General features: G+C 42.0%; 1 protein-coding gene across 6 annotated transcripts in view; it reads left to right on the top strand.

The window, feature by feature from the left end:
• Positions 1-23,629, top strand: part of TTC7A (tetratricopeptide repeat domain 7A) — a 532,144-nt gene that overhangs the window by 275,192 nt on the left and 233,323 nt on the right. For all 6 annotated transcript variants that reach the window (XM_056568084.1, XM_056568088.1, XM_056568085.1 and 3 more), the window contains 2 exons: positions 8,429-8,486; positions 20,812-20,886. In XM_056568084.1, the coding sequence (XP_056424059.1) occupies positions 8,429-8,486; positions 20,812-20,886 (133 nt within the window). The remainder of the gene's footprint in view (positions 1-8,428; positions 8,487-20,811; positions 20,887-23,629) is intronic.

Raw genomic sequence — 23,629 nt, 5'->3', positions numbered from 1 at the left:
AGACAGGGGGGCATTATAAGTGAGGGCCTGTTATGTGCCCCTCACTTATAATGCCCCCCTGTCATGTGCCCCTCACATTTAATGCCCCCTGTCATGTGCCCCTCACATTTAATTCCCCCTGTTATGTGCCCCTAACTTATAATGCCCCCTTCATGTGCCCCTCACATTTAATGCCCCCTGTCATGTGCCCCTCACATTTAATGCCCCCTGTTATGTTCCCCTAACTTATAATGCCCCCTTCATGTGCCCCTCACATTTAATGCCCCGTTATGTTCCCCTCACATAGAATGCCCCCTTTCCTGCACCCTCAGGGGGCATTTTAAGTAAGGGGCACATGACAGGGGGCATTAAATGTGAGCGGCACATGACAGGGGGCATTAAATGTGAGGGGCACATGACATGGGGGCATTATACGTGAGGAGCCCCCCATGTCATGTGCCCCTCACTTATAATGCCCCCCTTTCATGTGCCCCTCACTTATAATGCCCCCCTGTCATGTGCCCCTCACTTATAATGCCCCCCTTTCATGTGCCCCTCACATTTAATTCCCCCTGTTATGTGCCCCTAACTTATAATGCCCCCTTCATGTGCCCCTCACATTTAATGCCCCCTGTCATGTGCCCCTCACATTTAATGCCCCCTGTTATGTTCCCCTAACTTATAATGCCCCCTTCATGTGCCCCTCACATTTAATGCCCCGTTATGTTCCCCTCACATAGAATGCCCCCTGTCCTGCACCCTCAGGGGGCATTTTAAGTAAGGGGCACATGACAGGGGGCATTAAATGTGAGCGGCACATGACAGGGGGCATTAAATGTGAGGGGCACATGACATGGGGGCATTATACGTGAGGAGCCCCCCATGTCATGTGCCCCTCACTTATAATGCCCCCCTGTCATGTGCCCCTCACTTATAATGCCCCCCTGTTATGTGCCCCTCACTTATAATGCCCCCTGTTATGTGCCCCTCACTTATAATGCCCCTCTGTCTTGGGCCGCTAATATATAATGTGCTTCGACTTATAATGCCCCGTTATGTTCCCCTAAGATTAAAATGCCCCCTGTCCTGCACCCTCAGGGGGCATTTTAAGTAAGGGGCACATAAAAGGAGGGCATTATAAATCAGAGCACTTTATTTGTTAGCGGCACATGACAGGGGGGCATTATAAGTGAGCGGCACATGACAGGGGGGCATTATAAGTGAGGGGCACATGACAGGGGGGCATTATAAGTGAGGGGCACATGACAGGGGGGCATTATAAGTGAGGGGCACATGACAGGGGGGCATTATAAGTGAGGGGCACATGACAGGGGGGCATTATAAGTGAGGGGCACATGACAGGGGGGCATTATAAGTGAGGGGCATATGACAGGGGGGCATTATAAGTGAGGGGCACATGACAGGGGGGCATTATAAGTGAGGGGCACATGACAGGGGGGCATTATAAGTGAGGTGCACATGACAGGGGGGCATTATAAGTGAGGGGCACATGACGGGGGGCATTATAAGTGAGGGGCACATGACGGGGGGCATTATAAGTGAGGGGCACATGACAGGGGGGCATTATAAGTGAGGGGCACATGACAGGGGGGCATTATAAGTGAGGGGCACATGACAGGGGGGCATTATAAGTGAGGGGCACATGACAGGGGGGCATTATAAGTGAGAGGCACATGACAGGGGGGCATTATAAGTGAGGGGCACATGACGGGGGCATTATAAGTGAGGGGCACATGACAGGGGGGCATTATAAGTGAGGGGCACATGACAGGGGGCATTATAAGTGAGGGGCACATGACAGGGGGGCATTATAAGTGAGGGGCACATGACAGGGGGGCATTATAAGTGAGAGGCACATGACAGGGGGGCATTATAAGTGAGGGGCACATGACAGGGGGGCATTATAAGTGAGGGGCACATGACAGGAGGGCATTATAAGTGAGGGGCACATGACAGGGGGCATTATAAGTGAGGGGCACATGACAGGGGGCATTATAAGTCAGGGGCACATGACAGGGGGCATTATAAGTGAGGGGCACATGACGGGGGGCATTAAAAGTGAGGGGCACATGACGGGGGGCATTATAAGTGAGGGGCACATGACAGGGGGCATTATAAGTGAGGGGCACATGACAGGGGGGCATTATAAGTGAGGGGCACATGACAGGGGGGCATTATAAGTGAGGGGCACATGACAGGGGGGCATTATAAGTGAGGGGCACATAACGGGGCCCTGTCAGTCTGCCGGAAGTGGCCATTCCAATGTCCCCTGCAGGAAGCTCCGTGCAGGGTTCAGCACCCCCTTCCAGCAGACTGCAGGGGCCCTGTTCGGGGGTCCTAGCGCTCGGATCCCCCACAATCTATAACTTATCCCCTGTCTCCGCATCTAAATAGGCTGTAAGTAAATGAAAAATAGATGCTGGCAGCAGTGGGATAGATAGAAAGATAGATATGATATAGATAGATATGATATAGATATATAGATAGATAGATAGATAGATAGATAGATATGAGATAGATAGATATGAGATAGATAGATATGAGATAGATAGATATGAGATAGATAGATAGATAGATATGATATATATAGCTATGAGATAGATAGATACGAGATAGATAGATATGAGATAGATAGGAGATAGATAGATAGATAGATAGATAGGAGATAGATAGATAGGAGATAGATAGATAGATAGATAGATATGAGATTGATATGAGATAGATAGATAGATATGAGATAAATTGATAGATATGAGATAGATAGATATGAGATAGATAGGAGATAGATAGATAGATAGGAGATAGATAGATAGATAGATAGATATGAGATATATAGATAGATATGAGATAGATAGATATGAGATAGATATATAGATATGAGATAGATAGATAGATATGAGATAGATAGATAGATAGATATGAGATAGATAGATATGAGATAGATAGATAGATATGAGATAGATAGATAGGAGATAGATAGATAGATAGGAGATAGATAGATAGATAGATAGATAGATAGATATGAGATAGATCGCTAGATAGATATGAGATAGATAGATAGATAGATAGATATGAGATAGATAGATATGAGATAGATAGATATGAGATAGATAGATATGAGATAGATAGATAGATAGATATGATATATATAGCTATGAGATAGATAGATACGAGATAGATAGATATGAGATAGATAGGAGATAGATAGATAGATAGATAGGAGATAGATAGATAGGAGATAGATAGATAGATAGATATGAGATTGATATGAGATAGATAGATAGATATGAGATAAATTGATAGATATGAGATAGATAGATATGAGATAGATAGGAGATAGATAGATAGATAGATAGGAGATAGATAGATAGATAGATAGATAGATAGATATGAGATATATAGATAGATATGAGATAGATAGATATGAGATAGATATATAGATATGAGATAGATAGATAGATATGAGATAGATAGATAGATAGATATGAGATAGATAGATATGAGATAGATAGATAGATATGAGATAGATAGATAGGAGATAGATAGATATGAGATAGATCGCTAGATAGATATGAGATAGATAGATAGATATGAGATAGATAGATAGATAGATAGATAGATAGATAGATAGATATGAGATAGATAGATATGAGATAGATTGATAGATATGAGATAGATAGATATGAGATAGATAGGAGATAGATAGATAGGAGATAGATAGATAGATAGATATGAGATAGATAGGTATGAGATAGATAGGAGAGAGATAGATAGATATGAGATAGATAGATAGGAGATAGATAGATAGATAGATAGATATGAGATAGATAGATATGAGATAGAGAGATAGATAGATAGATAGATATGAGATAGAGAGATAGATAGATAGATATGAGCGATAGATAGGAGATAGAAAGACAGATAGATCAGTGTTCCCCAACCAGGGTGCCTCCAGCTGTTGTAAAACTACAACTCCCGAGGCCTCTGCTGGGAAACACTGATAAGAGTTCCCCTTTAACTGTCTCCCGAGCCTGACCCCCCCCCCCTTCCTCCTCCTCCCCCCCCCCCCCCCCAAAGTTACTTACCATGAAGGGCAGCATCAGGGTGGGCAGGGGGGCGGGTCTGGAGGCATTGGGTGGGTGTCCGGGCCTGTGGTGGAGGGCAGTAAGCTGAGCCCGGCCTGCTGGAAACACAGAGGGGTGAGAGGGGGAGGAGCTTATCTCTTCCCAGCCCCTGGATCCGCCACTGCCTCACAGAGACACGTATGCCATAGCTGCAGAGGCAGCATTTTTTTCACCCAAAAATATAAAAAAAATTTAACCAATGTATATTACAAATATACATATAATGGTATTATCTACATTATATGAAAAGCTTTTGCTGATGACAGGTGCACTTTAAGCCCTAGAAATGTTTTATTTATACAGGTATCACTTGTCAGGGCACTAGTAATCATGGAATATTACATCAGATGCTTCTGACAGAATTTTCTGGGATGTAAAATTTGGTGGCAAAATAGAAAATGTTGGCGCCAAATTTGCCAATTTTGGTGCCAAACTCAACAATTTTGGTGCAAAAAAATCCAATATGGCGACAACAAAGAAATTTTGGCATTAAAAAAAAACAAAAGTGGCACGAAAATGAACTCTCAAATATTTTCATATTTTCAAAGCAGCACTAGAGACAAAATGTGACGAGAAAAAAAGTGTAATTAATATTGCTGTAACAAAAATGAATATATCCCCCACTGTTTGGAAAACACTGTGTTAGGTAATACGTCCCAATAGAGGAGTCACCAGGGCGTGCTGCGGGCAGACATTGATTCAGCAGGGAATGTAGGAAGATTTTAGCTCTGAAGTCTACCGACTGTGAATGAAGCTCTGGAGTATAATACATATAACAAACCTCACAAAACAAGGAGTAGAGCACAATTGTAGTCACTTAGAAGGACCATCGTGCCTTACGTCCCATGTAACAGGTTTGTATTACAGCGATTTTGTTGCTAAAACAATGTACGTTGTATTCAAAGGAGATGAGTAGTAATGGGCCCCTGGGACCGGGGCGATGGAGACAGTCACACTATTAAAGACTTGAAGCATACTTTCTAGTCCCAGGTTAGCCAGGACCACAACTTAGCAGTTTATGAGGCATAAATATGTCTCCCTTTTAATTGACTTGTTATATCCACATGGCGAGGTGTTCTATCATAATAACGTGATCTCGAGGTTATTGCTATCATGCCGTGAAAAGCTATTCTACTGCATTTGGGGTTTTATTGTGATAATGCATTTAATATGATACACTTACAGGTTATTATTCCTTAAGGTTTAGGAAGGCAAAGGATTAAAGGGGTATTCCAGGTAAAAAAAAAAACATTTTTCATATCAACTGGCTCCAGAAAGTTAAAGGGGTTCTCCACCATAAGGTGATTTTAGTATATACCTGGCAGACAGTAATGGACATGCTTAGGAAGGATCTGGGCTTTTCTTGGGGCTAAATGGCTATGTTGTGAGATCACCATAACACTGTGGCTAGATGTTTGTGAACTGGTATTTCCTGTTTTAGTTTTCTTTTTATGACTACAAATCCCATAATGCATTTTCCTCCCTCTAAACACATCAGCCACCCCACCCATTGAAACATAAAGGAGCTGCATCCATTCAAAATACCTGTGGTTTTTAATCAGGGTGCCAACAGCTGTTGCATTAGTTGCAGTTGATCTCTCTCTCCCATCAAGCGATCCCTCCACCCATTGAAGCAGACAGGCTCCCTGTCATCAGCTGACTAGTGGGTCAGGCCTTGGCCGCATTGCAAGCTGGGAAAAATCTGAGACAACAGTCATTTTGGATGCTGGTAAAAATAAAAATTGGGGTGAAAATCACAGAAGAATTGTGAGAAAACCGTCACACACAGGTAAAGACACTATATTATGAACTACACTAACCTTACAGCCCCTGTAGCATAGTCAAATAAAAAAAAATCCTGACATACCCTTTTAAACAGATTTGTAAATTACTTATATTAAAAAATCTTAATCCTTCTAGTACTTATCAGCTCTTGAAGTTGAGTTGTTCTTTTCTGTCAGACCACAGTACTCTCTGCTGACACCTCTGTCTGTCTCAGGAACTGTCCAGAGTAGGAGCAAATCCCCATAGCAAACCTCTCCTGCTCTGAACAGTTCCTGAGACAGGCAGAGGGGGTAAGCAGAGAACACTGTGGTCAGACAGAAAAGAACAACTCAACTTCAGCAGCTGATAAGTACTGGAAGGATTAAGATTTTTAATAAAAGTAATTTACAAATCTGTTTAACTTTCTGGAGCCAGTTGATTTAATAAAAAAAAATTCTTAACTGGAATACCCCTTAAGGGTGCGTTCACACGCTAGTAACTAGCAGCAGGTTACCCGCTGCGAGAATCCTGCTGTGAGTTACGCTACCATTGATTTAAATGGGTCCACAGACAGTCCGCAATAGTGTCAGATTTGTGGACTGTCCGCGGACCCATTCAAATGAATGGTAGCTAACTCGCAGCGGGTTTCCCGCAGCGGGAAACCCGCTGCAAGTTACTAGCGTGTGAACGCACCCTTAAGGACACAGAATGTAGAGTGAAATTCCCAGTGATCTCCAGCTGTTGCATAACTACAACTCCTAGCATGCTCTGTCAAACACATGCTGGGAGTTGAAGATCTGCAACTACAAATGCAAAAGCAGCTCTTGGTGGGGGTATATATAATGCAGACAGCACGATTGGTGCTGCTTCTATTATTCTGCTCTGGCCAGGCCTGGCTAGAAGTGGCCAGAGCAGTGGAGCAGCGTGGGACCCGGGACAGGTAAGTATTCTCAAGGGACACAGTTCATAAAGATGGGGCAGACAGTGGCACAGTTCATTGGTGGTGGAGGCGAGGTAGACAGTGGCACTGTTTATTAAGGGGGGGGGGACAGTGGCACAGTTTTTAAAAGTGGAGCAGACAGTGGCACAGTTCATCAGGGGGGTAGACAGTTGCACAGTTAATTAGGTGTGGAGCAGACAGTGGCACAGTTTATTGGGAGGGGGGTTACAGTGGCACAGTTTATTTTGGGGCAGATAGTGGCACAGTTTATTGGGGGGTCAGACAGTGGCACTGTTCATTAGGGGAGGCAGACAGTGGCACAGTTTATTCTGGGGGCAGACAGTGGCATTGTGAGGGGCAAATTGTCACAGTTTAAACCCTCTGATACTAACCCCTTCATGGCCATAGACCCCAAGGGATTCTGACATTAACCCCCAACTGTGCTAAAATCACATGGATCCTTACTTTGAATGCAGTGTGGCCCTTTTTATAGGGCTTATTTTAGCCCAGGTTCCTACCTCCCCCGCTCACTAGCTTCAAAGGCTTAGGCTAGGTTTACACTACGGAATTACCGCCTGCAATTCCGCTTTGAAATTGCAGGCGGAAATTCCGCTTGCTAAAATGTATAGTGTAGTGAATGGGTTTCCGTTCACAAATTCACACTTCGGAATTTGTGAAGCGGAATTTGTGAACGGAAAATCCGCTTGGAAATTTACGCCTGAAGCTCTTTCTTCGGGCGGAAATACTCGCGGAACACATTGCAGTCTAATGGAGACTGCAGTGTCTGCACGGTCCTAGGGCCGCACTCGGAGTCTCCGAGCGGAAATTTTCTGCCTGTAGATTCCATAGTCTGAACCTAGCCTTAGGGTCCATTGACATTATGGGAGTACAGAGCAAATTCCACTAGCAGTAGCCTCTCATTGACTTCAATGGGAGCCTGCTGCATTGTTTACACTGTGGAATTTCCTTGCAGAATCCAAGCCGTGCAGAGAATTTTATCAAGAAAATAAACGGATTCTGCCAAAAGAATGAACATAATAGCTTGTTGTTAAGGGTGCTTATCCAGGATTTAAAAAAAACATAGCAGCTTTCTTCCATAAACAGTGCCACTCCAGTTTGTGTGTGGTATTACAGTTCAGTCCAATTGAAGTCAACCTGAGCGCAGGTGTGGGCGGTTTTTGGAAGAAAGTAGCTATTTTGTTCTATTCCTGGATATTCCCTTTAAAGTGACTTAGAAGCCGTTAGCTGGCCACTATTGTCCTTATTTTGCTTAAAATACATTTGAGGGGCCCTTAACTAGGGTCCTGGAACCATAACTTTTATTTTACAAATGTGCATAGTCATCTTTTCTTCTGTGTTATATAATTGGCTGAAAAATGTGCAGAACCTGCAAAGTTGAATTCCTCTTGTACATCTGGTGCGGGTCTAAGATTATAATTCACTGTGTATAAACCAAGTCCACTTGTTTATACTGCGCACTCCTCCAAGATAAATACTTAGCCGGTGTATTAGAGTCTCCATAACTTTTAATTCTTTTCTTAGCCCGGTATGAATTTATTGTGTTTAGTTGATCTGAGGGAAATATTTCTTTTTGTTGTAGCCACTCAGAAAAGCACTCAAGATGATTGGAGTAAGAAAGCTCTGCAGGCATTACAAAGGTAAAATAATTGTTCTATGTTCCTTAATCACGGGCGTTTTGTGGAGCTGAAAGTAACCATGGAATTACCGTCATAATATTGGACTCCACATAATGAGACCTCTCAGCAATCGGGGACTTATCTGACTTAACCAAACACTTGTAGAAGCTAATTTAAAGTTCTTTCACAGAGACATAAAATACTAAATCCACTTGTTTATCTCAGTGAAAATAAATCTCTGCTAAATAAGGAATATTTTCTGCCTCAGGCTAGGCTGTTGCTGTGGCTGTCCAGCTATTGCACAACTAGAACTCCCATTATGCCCTGACAATCTCATAATTGGGGTCCCCTCTCTTAGGCAACTTTCACACTGCTTTTATGTTACGGGAACCCGGGGAGAATAGCGGGAGAAAAAAATACTGCAAGTGCCATCTTTTTCTCCCACCACTCCTGCTACAAAACAACGGTGCCTGACGGACCCCATTGACTATAATGAGATCAGGACCCGTTGTTGCCCGTTGTGCTCCGTCCAGATAATGGCCGTTAAAGTAAAAAAAAAAAAAGAGAACTTAATGGCCGTTCTCGACAGGGTGCAATGACAGTGTTAAAAGTAGCCTTAAGGGGGTTATCCAACATAAGGTGATTTTAGTTCTTAACTGCCAGACAGTAATGGACATGCTTAGAAAGGATTCGTACTTGTCTTGGGGCTAAACACTGCTGCTTTCTTTCTGTAAAATGGCTATTTCCTGATGGAGTTCCCTTCCTCTAACTACAAGTCCCAGGATCCCTTGTTTGTAAGTTTACTTTTCTCCCTCCCACACATAAACCACGCCACCCATTGCAGCATACATGCTGTGCTTGAAGCTACCATTCCCTGCATCCCTGTGGAAAATGATCTCCCTCCCTACCAGCAGTCGCACCACCCATTGAAGCAGACAGGCTTCCTTTCAACACCTGACTAGTGATTTAATTTCTCGGGCTGCCTTGCAAGCTGGGAAAGGCATGAGACGACACTCATTTTGTATGCTACTAAAAATGAACATTGGGGCAAAGATCACATTAGTATAACGAGATCATCCATTAAACACAGGTACAGACAGTGTATTATGAACCACACTAACTTTACAGCCCCTGTAGTAAAATAAAAAATAATTCAAGAATACCCTTTAAATACCCTTTTAGTCATGGGATTGTTCTTAGCTACAGAACCTGGAAGCTACAGAGAAACTGTAAGGCCATAATATTTTCAGTGATTTGTGGCCCTCAAGTGCAACAAACCTATAGGTTTTACTTCCACCTTATCTATTTCACCTAACGAGGGCATAATATATGTGCCCTCGTAAATAAATTATGATAAATGCCCTTAAATGACAAATAAATAATCTACTTACACTATCAGAATCATTAATTAGGCCTAGATATATAAAACTAAACTTTATTAAATGACAGATAAATTTTGACATAGAGACATATAAATATTTTCAAAAACAGTACAGCATTGTGTCTTTCAACCAGATAAGGGACACAAATCACAGATAAGGTAGGGGAGGGGTAAAGGGTACAGGTGAACCCCTACTCACTAAAGAGCCCTACCTAGTCTAATATCCTTGCCCTCACTAGTCAATAAGTGTGGACAGGGGTTGGATAATATGAACATTCCTTTATAAAGAAGTCATCAACAAAACAGGTTTGTATAGCATCTCGTTCTCCCTTTCCAACGCGTTTCTCCCTTAGCTAATGACTAGGGTTCATCAGGGAATGGAGGAGAAAAAATTAAATCATATAAATGCTAAGGCACAGTTGAGTGAGTCACGACTGTCAAAAGATAATAACAGTCAAGCATACGAGCTGAGTTCATTAAGCAAATGTGTATAAGTCAGTCCATTATTTGATAAGAGTGGTCCCTTCGAAAGCGGTACCAGCTTAGGACCGGAGAAAACTGTAACAAAAACAGAAAAATATATATATACCAATCAGGTTACTGTTGAAGATTCTCACATATAGTCATGTACAAAAAGAAAAAGATCTAATACCTCTGTATCAAGTTCACAATGAAACAGCAGAAAAGCGAGATGATCCCAGTATAGTTCAGACAGGGCTATATTAATAGGGTATAGATGACCCCAGAAGCTGTAGAGATAAGATCCACCATTTACCAAAAAATATACAGCAGTGTGACATAGTCCCTACACATGTACAGAGAGAATAAGAAATGATAAAGATAGCATACCAGGTTCAATTCAGGACCTAGACACACAATTGGAAGATGGTACAGTCCTACAGATTAGACAATGTTGACCCATCCTGATGCAAGCAAAGGTACGTCCCTTCTCATACAGTAATTACTGTGAAGGACAATAAAAGCAAAATATCAAGATAGCTCCAATAACATAGTGGAATCCCAATCCACTACCTAGTACAACAATGTGTACAACATCCCAAATTAAGCGTGCATGACTGGTCTAAGAGTCTTACCCTGATAATAAAATCCCATAGATGGTGCCGTAGTCAGAAAGTAAGACTATGTGTCCCTGTTTTTCGACCCAATGGCCTTCCTAACAATCAGAGATATCAAAGTCAGGCTAAATAAAGGTGCCAACAAAACGGTCAAATCATATGAAACACCAATATGGACAACTTACCCCGCCCAGATAGCTCAGACGCATGGACCCACAAGATGTGCGTGTCTAACCTGAGTCCCATTTTATATCAGTCCAGACCGGAAGTGTGTACCAAACTAAACACTGCGCTTCCGGCCTGTGGAACGCACTCATATGTCAGTGATTCCCGGCCGATGTTCAATCAATGCTGCTGATATAGTTTAGTGGACTTCCGTCCAGTGATGTAGTTTCCTGGACTTCCGCCCAATGGAACGCATCTGCGTATCAAAAGGAGATAGTGTGAAACGCAGATGCAAGTCACCGGTGGAACGCAAATGCGTGTCACCGGCCTTCAAACAAAAAATAATAATCGCTGATTTTTGGGCCCTATTGATTTTACGCCCAGTGATCGCATATGTACAAGGGACATCGCGAATATGTCCAAGTGGCCAATTAACTTATCAATATTATCAATCTGATAGATAAAGCGATAGCCACACTTTTGCGCATGCGCCCGATGATAGGAGACTTCTATATAAGCGATGCTAAAAAATCTCTATATCAGCAGTGCTATAAAAACTGATGAACAATAATGGTGGCTTAATAGGGGCGCATCTCAATATATCCTTAGTGTAATTGCATATGTCAAGGTACTTTAGTAAAATGCAAAGTAATACAGGAAAACAATGGGGGCTAAAAAGTAAAAAATAAAATTAATATTAATTAATAAATCAAAAGAAATAATGCATAGTAATATGAACTCAACTCCAAAGCTACATTATAAATCATACTCACTCAGCTCTCAATTAATCGGTTACAAGCTCACTCAGCTGTCAATTAGATGGTCAAAAATAAGCGATAGTACCACTACCAAAAATAGAAATTACTATAAATGCAATTAATTCAAGATGAACCTGATAATTATAATAGGCTATAGTCGAATAAATTATTACCAAAGGTAGACAAGAACCTGGTTACATAAGGCGTCTAAAAGGAGATTCCTTGGTGGTCAAGCAAAAATCATAAGTTCACTCTCTAAGTTAGTGATCTATGATAACACAGGGAAATTTGGAAATATCAAAGCATTGTCCTTCTCCAAAAATGAATTATAAAAATCCAATGGGTTATATAAACGAGCAAAACGATATCTGCTCATTTAGGCCATTTGGAGTCACCGTCCGAAGACGGTAGATCCACCTGGCCTCTACTTGCAACAGCCTCTTATCAATGTCACCTCCCCCGACATCATGTTTGAGTACCTCTATAGCCTGGAAACTAATATTCAAGGGATCAACCGAATGCTTTTGATTCATATGGAGTGCCACCGGTTTCTCCTTCTTGTGTTTGATATCATTAATATGTTCAAGAATTCGGCGTCTTAATTCTCTCTTCGTCTTTCCAACATAGCCCAAGGGGCAAGGGCAGCTGGCTAAATAAATAACTCGAGTTGTCTTGCAGTTAGCATAATTGTAACATTTGTATGTTTTTTGGTCCTTATAACATTGAAACGTCTTAGATACCCGTACATACCTACACGCTTTGCATGTGCCGCATTTGTAGGTACCACAGATCTTGCGGTCCAGCCACGTAACGGGTGGTCTGGGGGGGTGTACAAACTGTGTACCAGATGGTCCCCCAAGTTCTTCCCCCTCCTGTATGTAATCATCGGGCGGTCTTCAATCAATGGACCAATTATTGGGTCAGTTTTTAAAATAGACCAATGGTTAGAAATAACGTTACGGACCTCCCGTGCCGCCGCGTCAAAAGTCCCCACTATACGAATCGGAGGGGGATTTTGGTCTTGATCTCTGGGTTTCGATCGTAATAAGGTCACCCTATCCAGATCTTTAGTCTGAACATAGGCCTGTTTAAGGATCCTGTCAGGGTAGCCCCTGAGTTTGAACGTCTTGCGCAGTTCATTAGCCTCCGAATGGAAACTGGCAGGTGAAGAACAATTTCTTTTAACTCGTAAATACTGTCCTTTCGGTATGCCTTTTTTAAGGGCATACGGATGATGGCTTTTCCAGTTTAGAAGATTGTTCCCCGCCGTTGGCTTCCGATAGATAGTTGTCTCCACCAAGCTTGTTTCCCCTCGTTTGAGGAGTACGTCAAGGAAGACCAAAGAGTCTCTATGGATCTCAAATGTAAACTTGAGTCCAATCGGATTCTGATTAAGTGTGGAAACAAAGTCTTCAAAACCTAATTGTGTACCTGTCCAAATGACCGCCACATCGTCGATGTAGCGGCCCCAAAAAGAAATGTGTTGAAAAAACTCAAAACCACTCTCCCCAAAAACAAATACTTCCTCCCACCAGCCCAGGAGCAAATTGGCATAGGTGGGCGCCACTGGGCTGCCCATGGCCGTGCCCCTGAGCTGGTGGAAGAAACGGGAGTTAAAAGTAAAATAATTCTGAGTGAGAATGAATTCTAATAAAGTCAAAACAAATTGATTGTGAGGATGAAAATGTGTGCTACGACTGCGCAAGAAGTGGGCTACCGCTTTAATTCCAAAATCATGGGGGATTGAGCTATATAAAGCTTCCACATCGATTGAACATAGGAAGCTATCTTTCTCTAAAGTGATGTCCTGGACCTTCAAAAGCAGGTCCATCGTATCTCGTAAATATGATGGAAGACTAGTTACAAAAGGGCGTAAGATTTCATCCAGATAGATACCCACATTTTGGGTCAAATTCCCGATGCCCGATACTATTGGTCTGCATTTAAGCGGGTCCAAGCCCTTGTGTACCTTGGGCAGTCCATAAAATGTAGAAACCCGAGGAGTTTTGGGAAGTAGAAAATCCAACTCTTTATTGTCAATGAGAGACTCTCTTTTGGCTTGTAGTAATATATTCATCAGTTCTAGGTGGAAAACCAGGGTAGGATCTTTATCTAATACCTGGTAAGTGGTCCTATCAGAGAGGATGTAAAGGCACATATCTGCATATTTTTTAGCCCCCATTGTTTTCCTGTATTACTTTGCATTTTACTAAAGTACCTTGACATATGCAATTACACTAAGGATATATTGAGATGCGCTCCTATAAAGCCACCATTATTGTTCATCAGTTTTTATAGCACTGCTGATATAGAGATTTTTTAGCATCGCTTATATAGAAGTCTCCTATCATCGGGCGTATGCGCAAAAGTGTGGCTATCGCTTTATCTATCAGATTAATAATATTGATAAGTTAATTGGCCACTTGGACATATTCGCGATGTCCCTTGTACATATGCGATCACTGGGCATAAAATCAATAGGGCCCAAAAATCAGCGATTATTATTTTTTGTTTGAAGGCCGGTAACACGCATTTGCGTTCCACCGGTGACTTGCATCTGCGTTTCACACTATCTCCTTTTGATACGCAGATGCATTCCATTGGGCGGAAGTCCAGGAAACTACATCACTGGACGGAAGTCCACTAAACTATATCAGCAGCATTGATTGAACATCGGCCGGGAATCACTGACATATGAGTGCGTTCCACAGGCCGGAAGCGCAGTGTTTAGTTTGGTACACACTTCCTGTCTGGACTGATGTAAAATGGGCGTGGGACTCAGGTTAGACACGCACATCTTGTGGGTCCATGCGTCTAAGCTATCTGGGCGGGGTAAGTTGTCCATATTGGTGTTTCATATGATTTGACCGTTTTGTTGGCACCTTTATTTAGCCTGACTTTGATATCTCTGATTGTTAGGAAGGCCATTGGGTCGAAAAACAGGGACACATAGTCTTACTTTCTGACTACGGCTCCATCTATGGGATTTTATTATCAGGGTAAGACTCTTAGACCAGTCATGCACGCTTAATTTGGGATGTTGTACACATTGTTGTACTAGGTAGTGGATTGGGATTCCACTATGTTATTGGAGCTATCTTGATATTTTGCTTTTATTGTCCTTCACAGTAATTACTGTATGAGAAGGGACGTACCTTTGCTTGCATCAGGATGGGCCAACATTGTCTAATCTGTAGGACTGTACCATCTTCCAATTGTGTGTCTAGGTCCTGAATTGAACCTGGTATGCTATCTTTATCATTTCTTATTCTCTCTGTACATGTGTAGGGACTATGTCACACTGCTGTATATTTTTTGGTAAATGGTGGATCTTATCTCTACAGCTTCTGGGGTCATCTATACCCTATTAATATAGCCCTGTCTGAACTATACTGGGATCATCTCGCTTTTCTGCTGTTTCATTGTGAACTTGATACAGAGGTATTAGATCTTTTTCTTTTTGTACATGACTATATGTGAGAATCTTCAACAGTAACCTGATTGGTATATATATATTTTTCTGTTTTTGTTACAGTTTTCTCCGGACGTAAGCTGGTACCGCTTTCGAAGGGACCACTCTTATCAAATAATGGACTGACTTATACACATTTGCTTAATGAACTCAGCTCGTATGCTTGACTGTTATTATCTTTTGACAGTCGTGACTCACTCAACTGTGCCTTAGCATTTATATGATTTAATTTTTTCTCCTCCATTCCCTGATGAACCCTAGTCATTAGCTAAGGGAGAAACGCGTTGGAAAGGGAGCACGAGATGCTATACAAACCTGTTTTGTTGATGACTTCTTTATAAAGGAATGTTCATATTATCCAACCCCTGTCCACACTTATTGACTAGTGAGGGCAAGGATATTAGACTAGGTAGGGCTCTTTATTGAGTAGGGGTTCACCTGTACCCTTTACCCCTCCCCTACCTTATCTGTGATTTGTGTCCCTTATCTGGTTGAAAGACACAATGCTGTACTGTTTTTGAAAATATTTATATGTCTCTATGTCAAAATGTATCTGTCATTTAATAAAGTTTAGTTTTATATATCTAGGCCTAATTAATGATTCTGATAGTGTAAGTAGTTCCACCTTATCTAGCATGAAGAGGCAGAATTGGACAGCAGCAATAGCGCTACACCTTCTTCTTTACTCTGTGAGCGGTATATGATATTGCCAGAAGGCCAATAAATTTGCATTGTAATTCCGTATACCACTGGCTTTGGCTGCATAGAGTGGAGATGAAGGGGCACAGCTCTGGCCATGTGCTTCAGCCCCTTCTTTCTAACAACTGGTAAGGGTCCCAGCACACAGACCCCCACAGATACAAACATATTACATGTCAGAAGTTATAAATGAAATACACTTTCAACGCTAGGGACACCTTTGCACTTTTTTGCACTATTTTGTTTCCTGGATGCAAAATTGTGTTTCTTTTTATATACCTTCATTTAAAAGTTCCTACCTTTTAGTCTCTACCCAGAGAAAGATATGATAGAGATTGAATTTCTGCTTTCTCTCTGTTGGAGATAAATGCAGGGGGAGGGGGAGGGGGTGTTACACAGCGGCCCAGATTGTGGACAGGGGGAGAGAGAAATCTTGGAGGACAGCTAGCGCAGGCTGTACATAGGGAGGAAAGCAGATACAAGGCAGTCTGCAGGGGAGAATTACAGGGGCTGTGTACTAATGTAGAGAGAAAGCAGAGCACCCACAGCAAACTGTACAGGTTATAGAGGTGAAGCTAAGTAAAATTTTAGTGCAGACCTAATATACCGATTTTTGTGCACCTTTATATTGTGTGGTGCTAATGTGTACGTGCGCCAAATTTATTAAATAATAGTCGCAGGGCATGTGATATATTTTGCAGACGTACACATTTTCTGGAAATCTCAAAAAAAATCTCGACTTTCCTACATATATCAAAATAACTAAGCCATGTCTGGTTTATATTTGTGACTTTTTCAAGATGTTTCATTTTAAAAACAGGTTACAACTGATAAATCCCTGATCACTGCAAAAAAAAGCTAACCATACTACACTACAGCTGCCTAAATGCATTGCACAAAGGTTTACCACCTTCAACCCATCATCCATCACAAGTTTTTAGCACCAGAAAGACAGTGTACAACCAATGATAGATTCCGCCCAAAGTGTTTTTACACCACCATAAGCACAATACAAGAATGAAAACATTGCTTTTATAAGTTGTCCATAGCCTATAAAAGGTCAAACTATGAAGCTTTTATTATGGCAAAGGAAAGATAGCTTCAACATTGCATTAATAATAAAACATAACCCTATTGGGCACAAATGGAAAAACAATAGCGGACACAACTGTCCATTAGGAATGCACAGATCAATGTAAGATGTGGAAAGTAAATCCCAGACTATCCGTACGGGAAGATACAAAAAGCATACAAATATAATGGTAATAAGAATAAGGTGGCTGGGCTCTTCCCAACACAAAAGGGAAAATACAATAATCAAATATTTAGGCAACGGGGAGATGACATCCAAGGCTCCCAAATGGCATCCATAGCCTTTAAAGGGTACCTCTCATCATATAAACTTTTGATATATTTTAGATTAATGAATGTTGAATAACTTTCCAATAGCATGTTAATGAAAAATATGCTTCTTTCTATTGTATTTTTCCCGATCAGTCCTGTCAGCAGGCATTTCTGACTCATGCTGGAGTCCTAAACACTCAAAGCTGCCAGCCTTTTTTGTTCACAGCCAAACAGGCTGTGAACAAAGCAGGCTGGCAGCTCTGAGTGTTCTCCTTTGTGAACAAAGCAGACTGGCAGCTCGTAGTGTTTAGGACTCCAGCATGAGTCTGAAATGCTTGCTGCCAGGACTGGTAGGGAGACCCCTAGTGGTCATTTATTCAAAGTGGAAAATTAAATAGAAAGAAGCATATTTTTTTAATAACATGCAATTATAAAGTTATTCTGCATACATTAATCTATAATAAAACAAAAGTTTTTTTGATGAGAGGTACCCTTTAAAAAGAAAACACAGTTTTATTTTTCTTCCTATTAACCAACAGTACAAATGGTGATAAAACTTAAAGGGGTAATCTGCTGCTCAGTGTTTGGAGCCGGCTCCAGAGTTCGAAACAGTTTGTTCCAAACACTGAACAGCGGAGTTCCCCTCTTCTTTCTCCACTTGTCAGACTCCCCCTCCTACCTAGTCCACTTTTCAATCCCTCGCACAGTTCACCGATTAAATCTGTCTTCAGAGATGAAAACGAAATATTAGCTTTAGAGTGAAATCAGGTTACAGCTACTGATCATAGTCTATGGAAAGAGGGGGGGGGGAGATGAAGAGGGAGCTACTGCAGAGAGGACTCCTAGAAATAGAACAGGAGTACCACTTCCCTGCCCACATACCGTTGATTGATTGACCTCCCTATATACTAATCCATGCTGTTTGCTGACACGTTCTTACACATCCATATTACTAAATTGTTTATTAGGCTCTGTTATTAGCCCTATTAAGGAATACTCCAGGATATAAAAACGTATCACCTATCCTAAGGCCCCGACTCTCCAGCCAAATAGCGCGTGGCGGCCGACACTCCCCCTCAATGCAGCTCTATGGCAGAGCCGCAGATTGCCAAATGCAGCACCCCGGCTCTCCCATAGAGTTGCATTGAAGGAGCGTCTTAGCCGCCACTTCGTGCGGTGGTAGAACTCGCCCCCTTCCTGCGGACTGCTGGGGCACCGTACAGCAGATTTCGGGGGGTCCCTGCGGTCGGACCCCCCTCAATCTAAAACTTATCCCCTAACCTTAGGATAGGGGACAAGGTTTCATATCTTGGAGTACTCCTTTAAGTGATCCATTAAAGCTTCATTGTCATTTGTATAAACATGTTGTTCAAAGTTTAGATAACACGTGGTCTCACTTGGGAGTTACAGCCAGGAAAAGTGCACGCCTGACTCCCCGGCTGTCACTCAAACCTGACCCTTTCACTGCATAATCTATGGCAGTGTTTCCCTAGTGCCTTCAGCTGTTGCAAAACTACAACTTCCTTTGCAATAGCTGGAGACACACTGGTTTGGAAACACTGGTCTATGGAGTGGAAAGATGGCCAGCCGGGGAGTAGAGAGTGCTGCCGCATACTTCACAGGGTTATAACTCTCGATCAAAGTGGGTGTCAGGACTGAGACCTGGTGCAATGGGAAACATGTCAAAACGTTATTCAAATGATAGTGAGGCTTTAAAATCATTTTAACAGATCTATTATGTCCCAATTTTCCCCCCATTGACTTCGAATTGGTTTTCCCTATAAATACCAACAACAAAAAAACTAAAACATTTCTTTATTGCTTCGTAATAAAACAAAGTCCACACAGCACGGACATACATGGATCTGACTCATTCCGGTTGCCATTGAACTTAATCATAGACCTAGTGCTATGTAGACTTTCCCGCTGGAACACTTTCTTGTATTTTGTGTACATCTGTCAAAGACCCAACTCAGGGTCATCCATGCAAGATAAAGTTTGCCTGTGTGGTGAGAGCTCGTTTTTACTTTTTTTTGTACATTTTGCCAGTTTTTTCTAAACAACAAAAAAAATCCCTAAGGTCAAATGTCCTATGCTTATAGATACAAAATATAATTAAAAAAAATAGGACGAAGTGAGCTAATGCAAAATCCACGTTGGGTATGGTGTTGCTCCTAGTTACTATGACTATTATTTTGTTCCCACAATATGACTGTGACTTCTATGTTGTAGTTATAGGCTTCTTGGTGGGTACCCAGCTCTGGTAAACTGTCTTTTTTAGTATGGGATTTCTGTGGTGTCCCGGTACAGGACCTGGTCCTGTCCCTGTCTAAAGTCCCCTCAGCCAGAGTCCCTACATTCCCATAGGGCTCTCCTGCAGGGCTTACCCCTGGTCGCCCCATATAAATTGTATATTGGTTAATATATAAAGATAATATAAATATATAGGAAATATAACTGTGTAGGACCTTTCTCGGGTCACGTGATGTACAGTTGTAATGTATAATTGCTTAAGAACCTTCCAGGGTCATGTGATGTACCCAGAGTTCACTGGGTTCATAACTTACAGGTTTGCTGACCAATGAGCTTAGTCCAGCCCCTTATTATATAAAGGGCTGTAGCCACTAAATTCTCTCTCTTGTTCCAAGCACAAACATCTCAGCAGAAATCTCAATTCATCTAGGCCAAAGCCTAAGAACCTGCAGCCATTAAACCGTGAGTTATCAAGCTCAATCTATCAAATCCTGTGTGACTACTACCAGCTCAAAGATTATAATTAGTAGCACAGTGGCCTGCATCAAAGCTCATTGCTTCAAAATCCCAGCAAGACCTGTGAGGAACCTGCATTCCGGTTACCTCTTAAGAGACTGTTATGTATGAAGACTGTTGCATAAAATCTTCAAGTAAAGTTCTTCAGTTTATTCATAAAGTCTGCTGTGGACTTTGCGTTATTTTCCCTACCGTTTCTGGGCCGGTTGGCGGTAGGAACATTAACTCTAAGCAAACCTCACCCTGGCGTCACGACATCTAAGGGTTAATACCACCCGACCCTGCACTTACATCACCGCAACACCCCAGACACCATAACTCTCCTGGTTCACCACATATATATGTTTTACGTCTACCTTACTTTTGAAGATCATTTTCTATTTATCTTATTCGTCTGTATCCCATTGTTACTCTTTGCGCATGCATTGATTAACTCTTAACCTTATATGTGGTTGTACCCCCCTCTTTTATTATGTGGTACTATAGGGATCCCACCATTTTCTCCATTCTGGCAGGAGGAGCATGTTTTCTTAAACCCATTTTAATATATTTTTTTTATATTGTCTGTATTTGTTATAAAGCTATTCAATTGCTATACGAGGAAGCACACAAGAGATGAAGCCTTATACTTTATAACATACCTATGCCTTGGTACTAATTTAAACATGTTATGTTGTTACAGGGCACATCAAATAGATCCAGAAGATCCCCAGATTATCCTGTATCTATCGCTTCAGCTGGCCCTTGTAAGACAGATGAGTGCTAACAGTTAACATACAGAGTGAATGCCAAATTCTTTTCAGAACACCATTTTCTTCGTGCACCAGACATTACAATCAAATTAAATGGTCTGTTTTGCGTTGAAATGAGTAGATCCAGGGCCTTGTGTAGCTCATGTTCACTTCTTTAAAGGGGTACTCCGGGGAAAACCTTTTTTCTTTTAAATCAACTGGTGGCAGAAAGTTAAACATATTTGTAAATTACTTCTATTAAAAAATCTTAATCCTTCCTGTACTTATTAGCTGCTGAATACTACAGAGGAAATTCTTTTCTTTTTGGAATGCTCTCTGATGACATCACGAGCACAGTTCTCTCTGCTGACGTTATTATAATAATAACGCTTTATTTATTGTTGTCCTTAGTGGGATTTGAACCCAAGTCCCCAGCACTGCAAGGCAGCAGTGCTAACCACTGAGCCACCATGCTGCCCTTAGCATACATCTGCTATGCACGGTTGCTAAAATGGACAGAGGTGTTAGCAGAGAGCACTGTGCTCGTGATGTCATCAGTGTTCCAAAAAGAAAGGAATTTCCTCTGTAGCATTCAGCAGCTAATAAGTACTGGAAGGATTAAGATTTTTTAATAGAAGTAATCTCCAAAGATGTTTAACTTTCTGCCACCAGTTGATTTAAAAGAAAAAAGGTTTTCACTGGAGTACCCCTTTAAAGTGCAACCCCGATGTTGGTCTGACGGGAGGATAAATTGTTGTGGTTCTGGGGTCGTAATCCATTTATTGGGGTAATCCTGCCATTTTTGTGTGGTTTTGAGGATTAGAGTGTGCAATAACAAAACCAAAGATGGTCGGCGAGATGTGTTGTCCTCCAGGAAGTCAAGAGAATGTCTGGTTCAGTGCCTCAGACTAAAATCCATGCCCCCACCCAGTTCCCTAGTCTCTGCCTATTATCCTCCCATTTCCAGAAAGCAGGAAAACAGGTTTTGGCTACAACAACTATAGAAACAGCATCTTTGTTTGAAAATAACCCTTCCACTACTGAAGACTAATAAATGGTGTATTATGGATGTAAAAACACAAAGGTCTATAACATACTATGTCCCTAACATACATGTTTAAAATGTTAAAATTTGCCAGTAACTTCGTGGCCCGAGACTAGCCGCTGTAAAAAGCAAGCAGGATACAGATTTGCCGGAAGTCCCTTAGACTTTGGCAGCAGGCAAGTCTCAGGCTACCAAGTTGCCGTCAATTTCGAATGTGCATCCGGAAATGCACCTTAAAGGGGTACTCTGCCCCTAGACATCTTATCCCCTATCCTTAGGATAAGGGATAAGATGTCTGATATATAGTTATAACCATTTTAAGTTGTTAATATGCTGCCTTGTGACTAGTGCAGGTTTCTTTTACAGTAAATCAGTTTAATAAATTTTTTCGATCTTCGCTCTGTGCCGGATGACTGGCGATGCGGGGCAGAGGCTCGCGATGTCACGGCCATGCCCCACTCGTGACGTCACAGCCATGCCCCCTCAATGCAAGTTTATGGGAGGGAGCGTGACAGCCGCCACACCCCCTCCCATAGACTTGCATTGAGGGGGCGTGGCAGTGACGTCACGAACCTCTGGCACTGCACCCGACGCTCTAAACCAGTGGCCTCCAACCTGCGGACCTCCAGATGTTGCAAAACTACAACTCCCAGCATGCCCGGACAGCCAACGGCTGTCCGAGCATGCTGGGAGTTGTAGTTTTGGAACATCTGGAGGTCCGCAGGTTGGAGGCCACTGCTCTAAAGGAACGCCAGGTGCAGCAGGGACCCCCGCGATCAGACATCTTATCCCCTATCCATTGGATAGGGGATAAGATGTCTAGGGGCGGAGTACCCCTTTAACCATCCAAGTTAAGAAATACACTTCATAGCGCCCAGACATCTTTGTATTTATTGGCAGGCTTCAAAATAATCCCACATGGCGGCCCTTCTCGGTTAGATTCCTGTCTAACAAAGGTTGATGAACATGATCAAAGTCATCTTGGTGGTCCTGACTACTGCATGCGCTGTATATTGATATGTTCTACTGCGGCATGTTGATGCGGTTGGCAGAAAGTTTATTAGGAAGAGTGATTCCGAGTACACCCAGTACACGTTCCAATAATGGCCGTAATATCTTTGCTACAGTTTCTCCTTGGAACTGGCTGGCTTTAAGTGGAAACTTTCTAATATATTTATAACCATTTTATATTCCTAGTGTGCTGCCTTGTGACTAGTACAGGTTTCTTTTATGGTAAATCAGTTTAATACGTTTTTCAAGAAGAAATGTAATATTGAAGAAAGATTAGCAGCATTGCATTTGTTGTCGTAAATAAAGTCATTGCTATTACATATCTACAAAGCACTAAAGCACGTGCATTACATGTCGGAGCACCGGCAATACGATCTCATCTGTCTAAATGATGTACATTATAGATGTATGACACCAATGCCAAGATGGATAGCATAAGCTGCGGAGGTGAGGTGGAAAAAAAGTTATTTAGGGCCAGAGAAAACCTTCAGGAGCTTCTGTCCAGAAGAATGTAGCTCTACCCTTCCTGCCCGATCAGGTGCCTCTCGATAACCAGGGTAACATATCTGGGGATTCCCTAAAAACATCTTAATGACACCAGAATCTCATAATAGTCTCCCTATAAATTGCCACCAGCTCTCCCATTCTGGGAATGCAGTTTAGAGTTTCAGCGAATTATAATCTAGGTGATTCCCAGGTTAATTTCTAATACC

Source organism: Hyla sarda, chromosome 3, assembly GCF_029499605.1.
Source record: "Hyla sarda isolate aHylSar1 chromosome 3, aHylSar1.hap1, whole genome shotgun sequence".
NCBI lineage: Eukaryota > Metazoa > Chordata > Amphibia > Anura > Hylidae > Hyla > Hyla sarda.
Note: the sequence above shows the minus strand (reverse complement) of the source record. Positions and strands in the feature narration are given on the sequence as shown.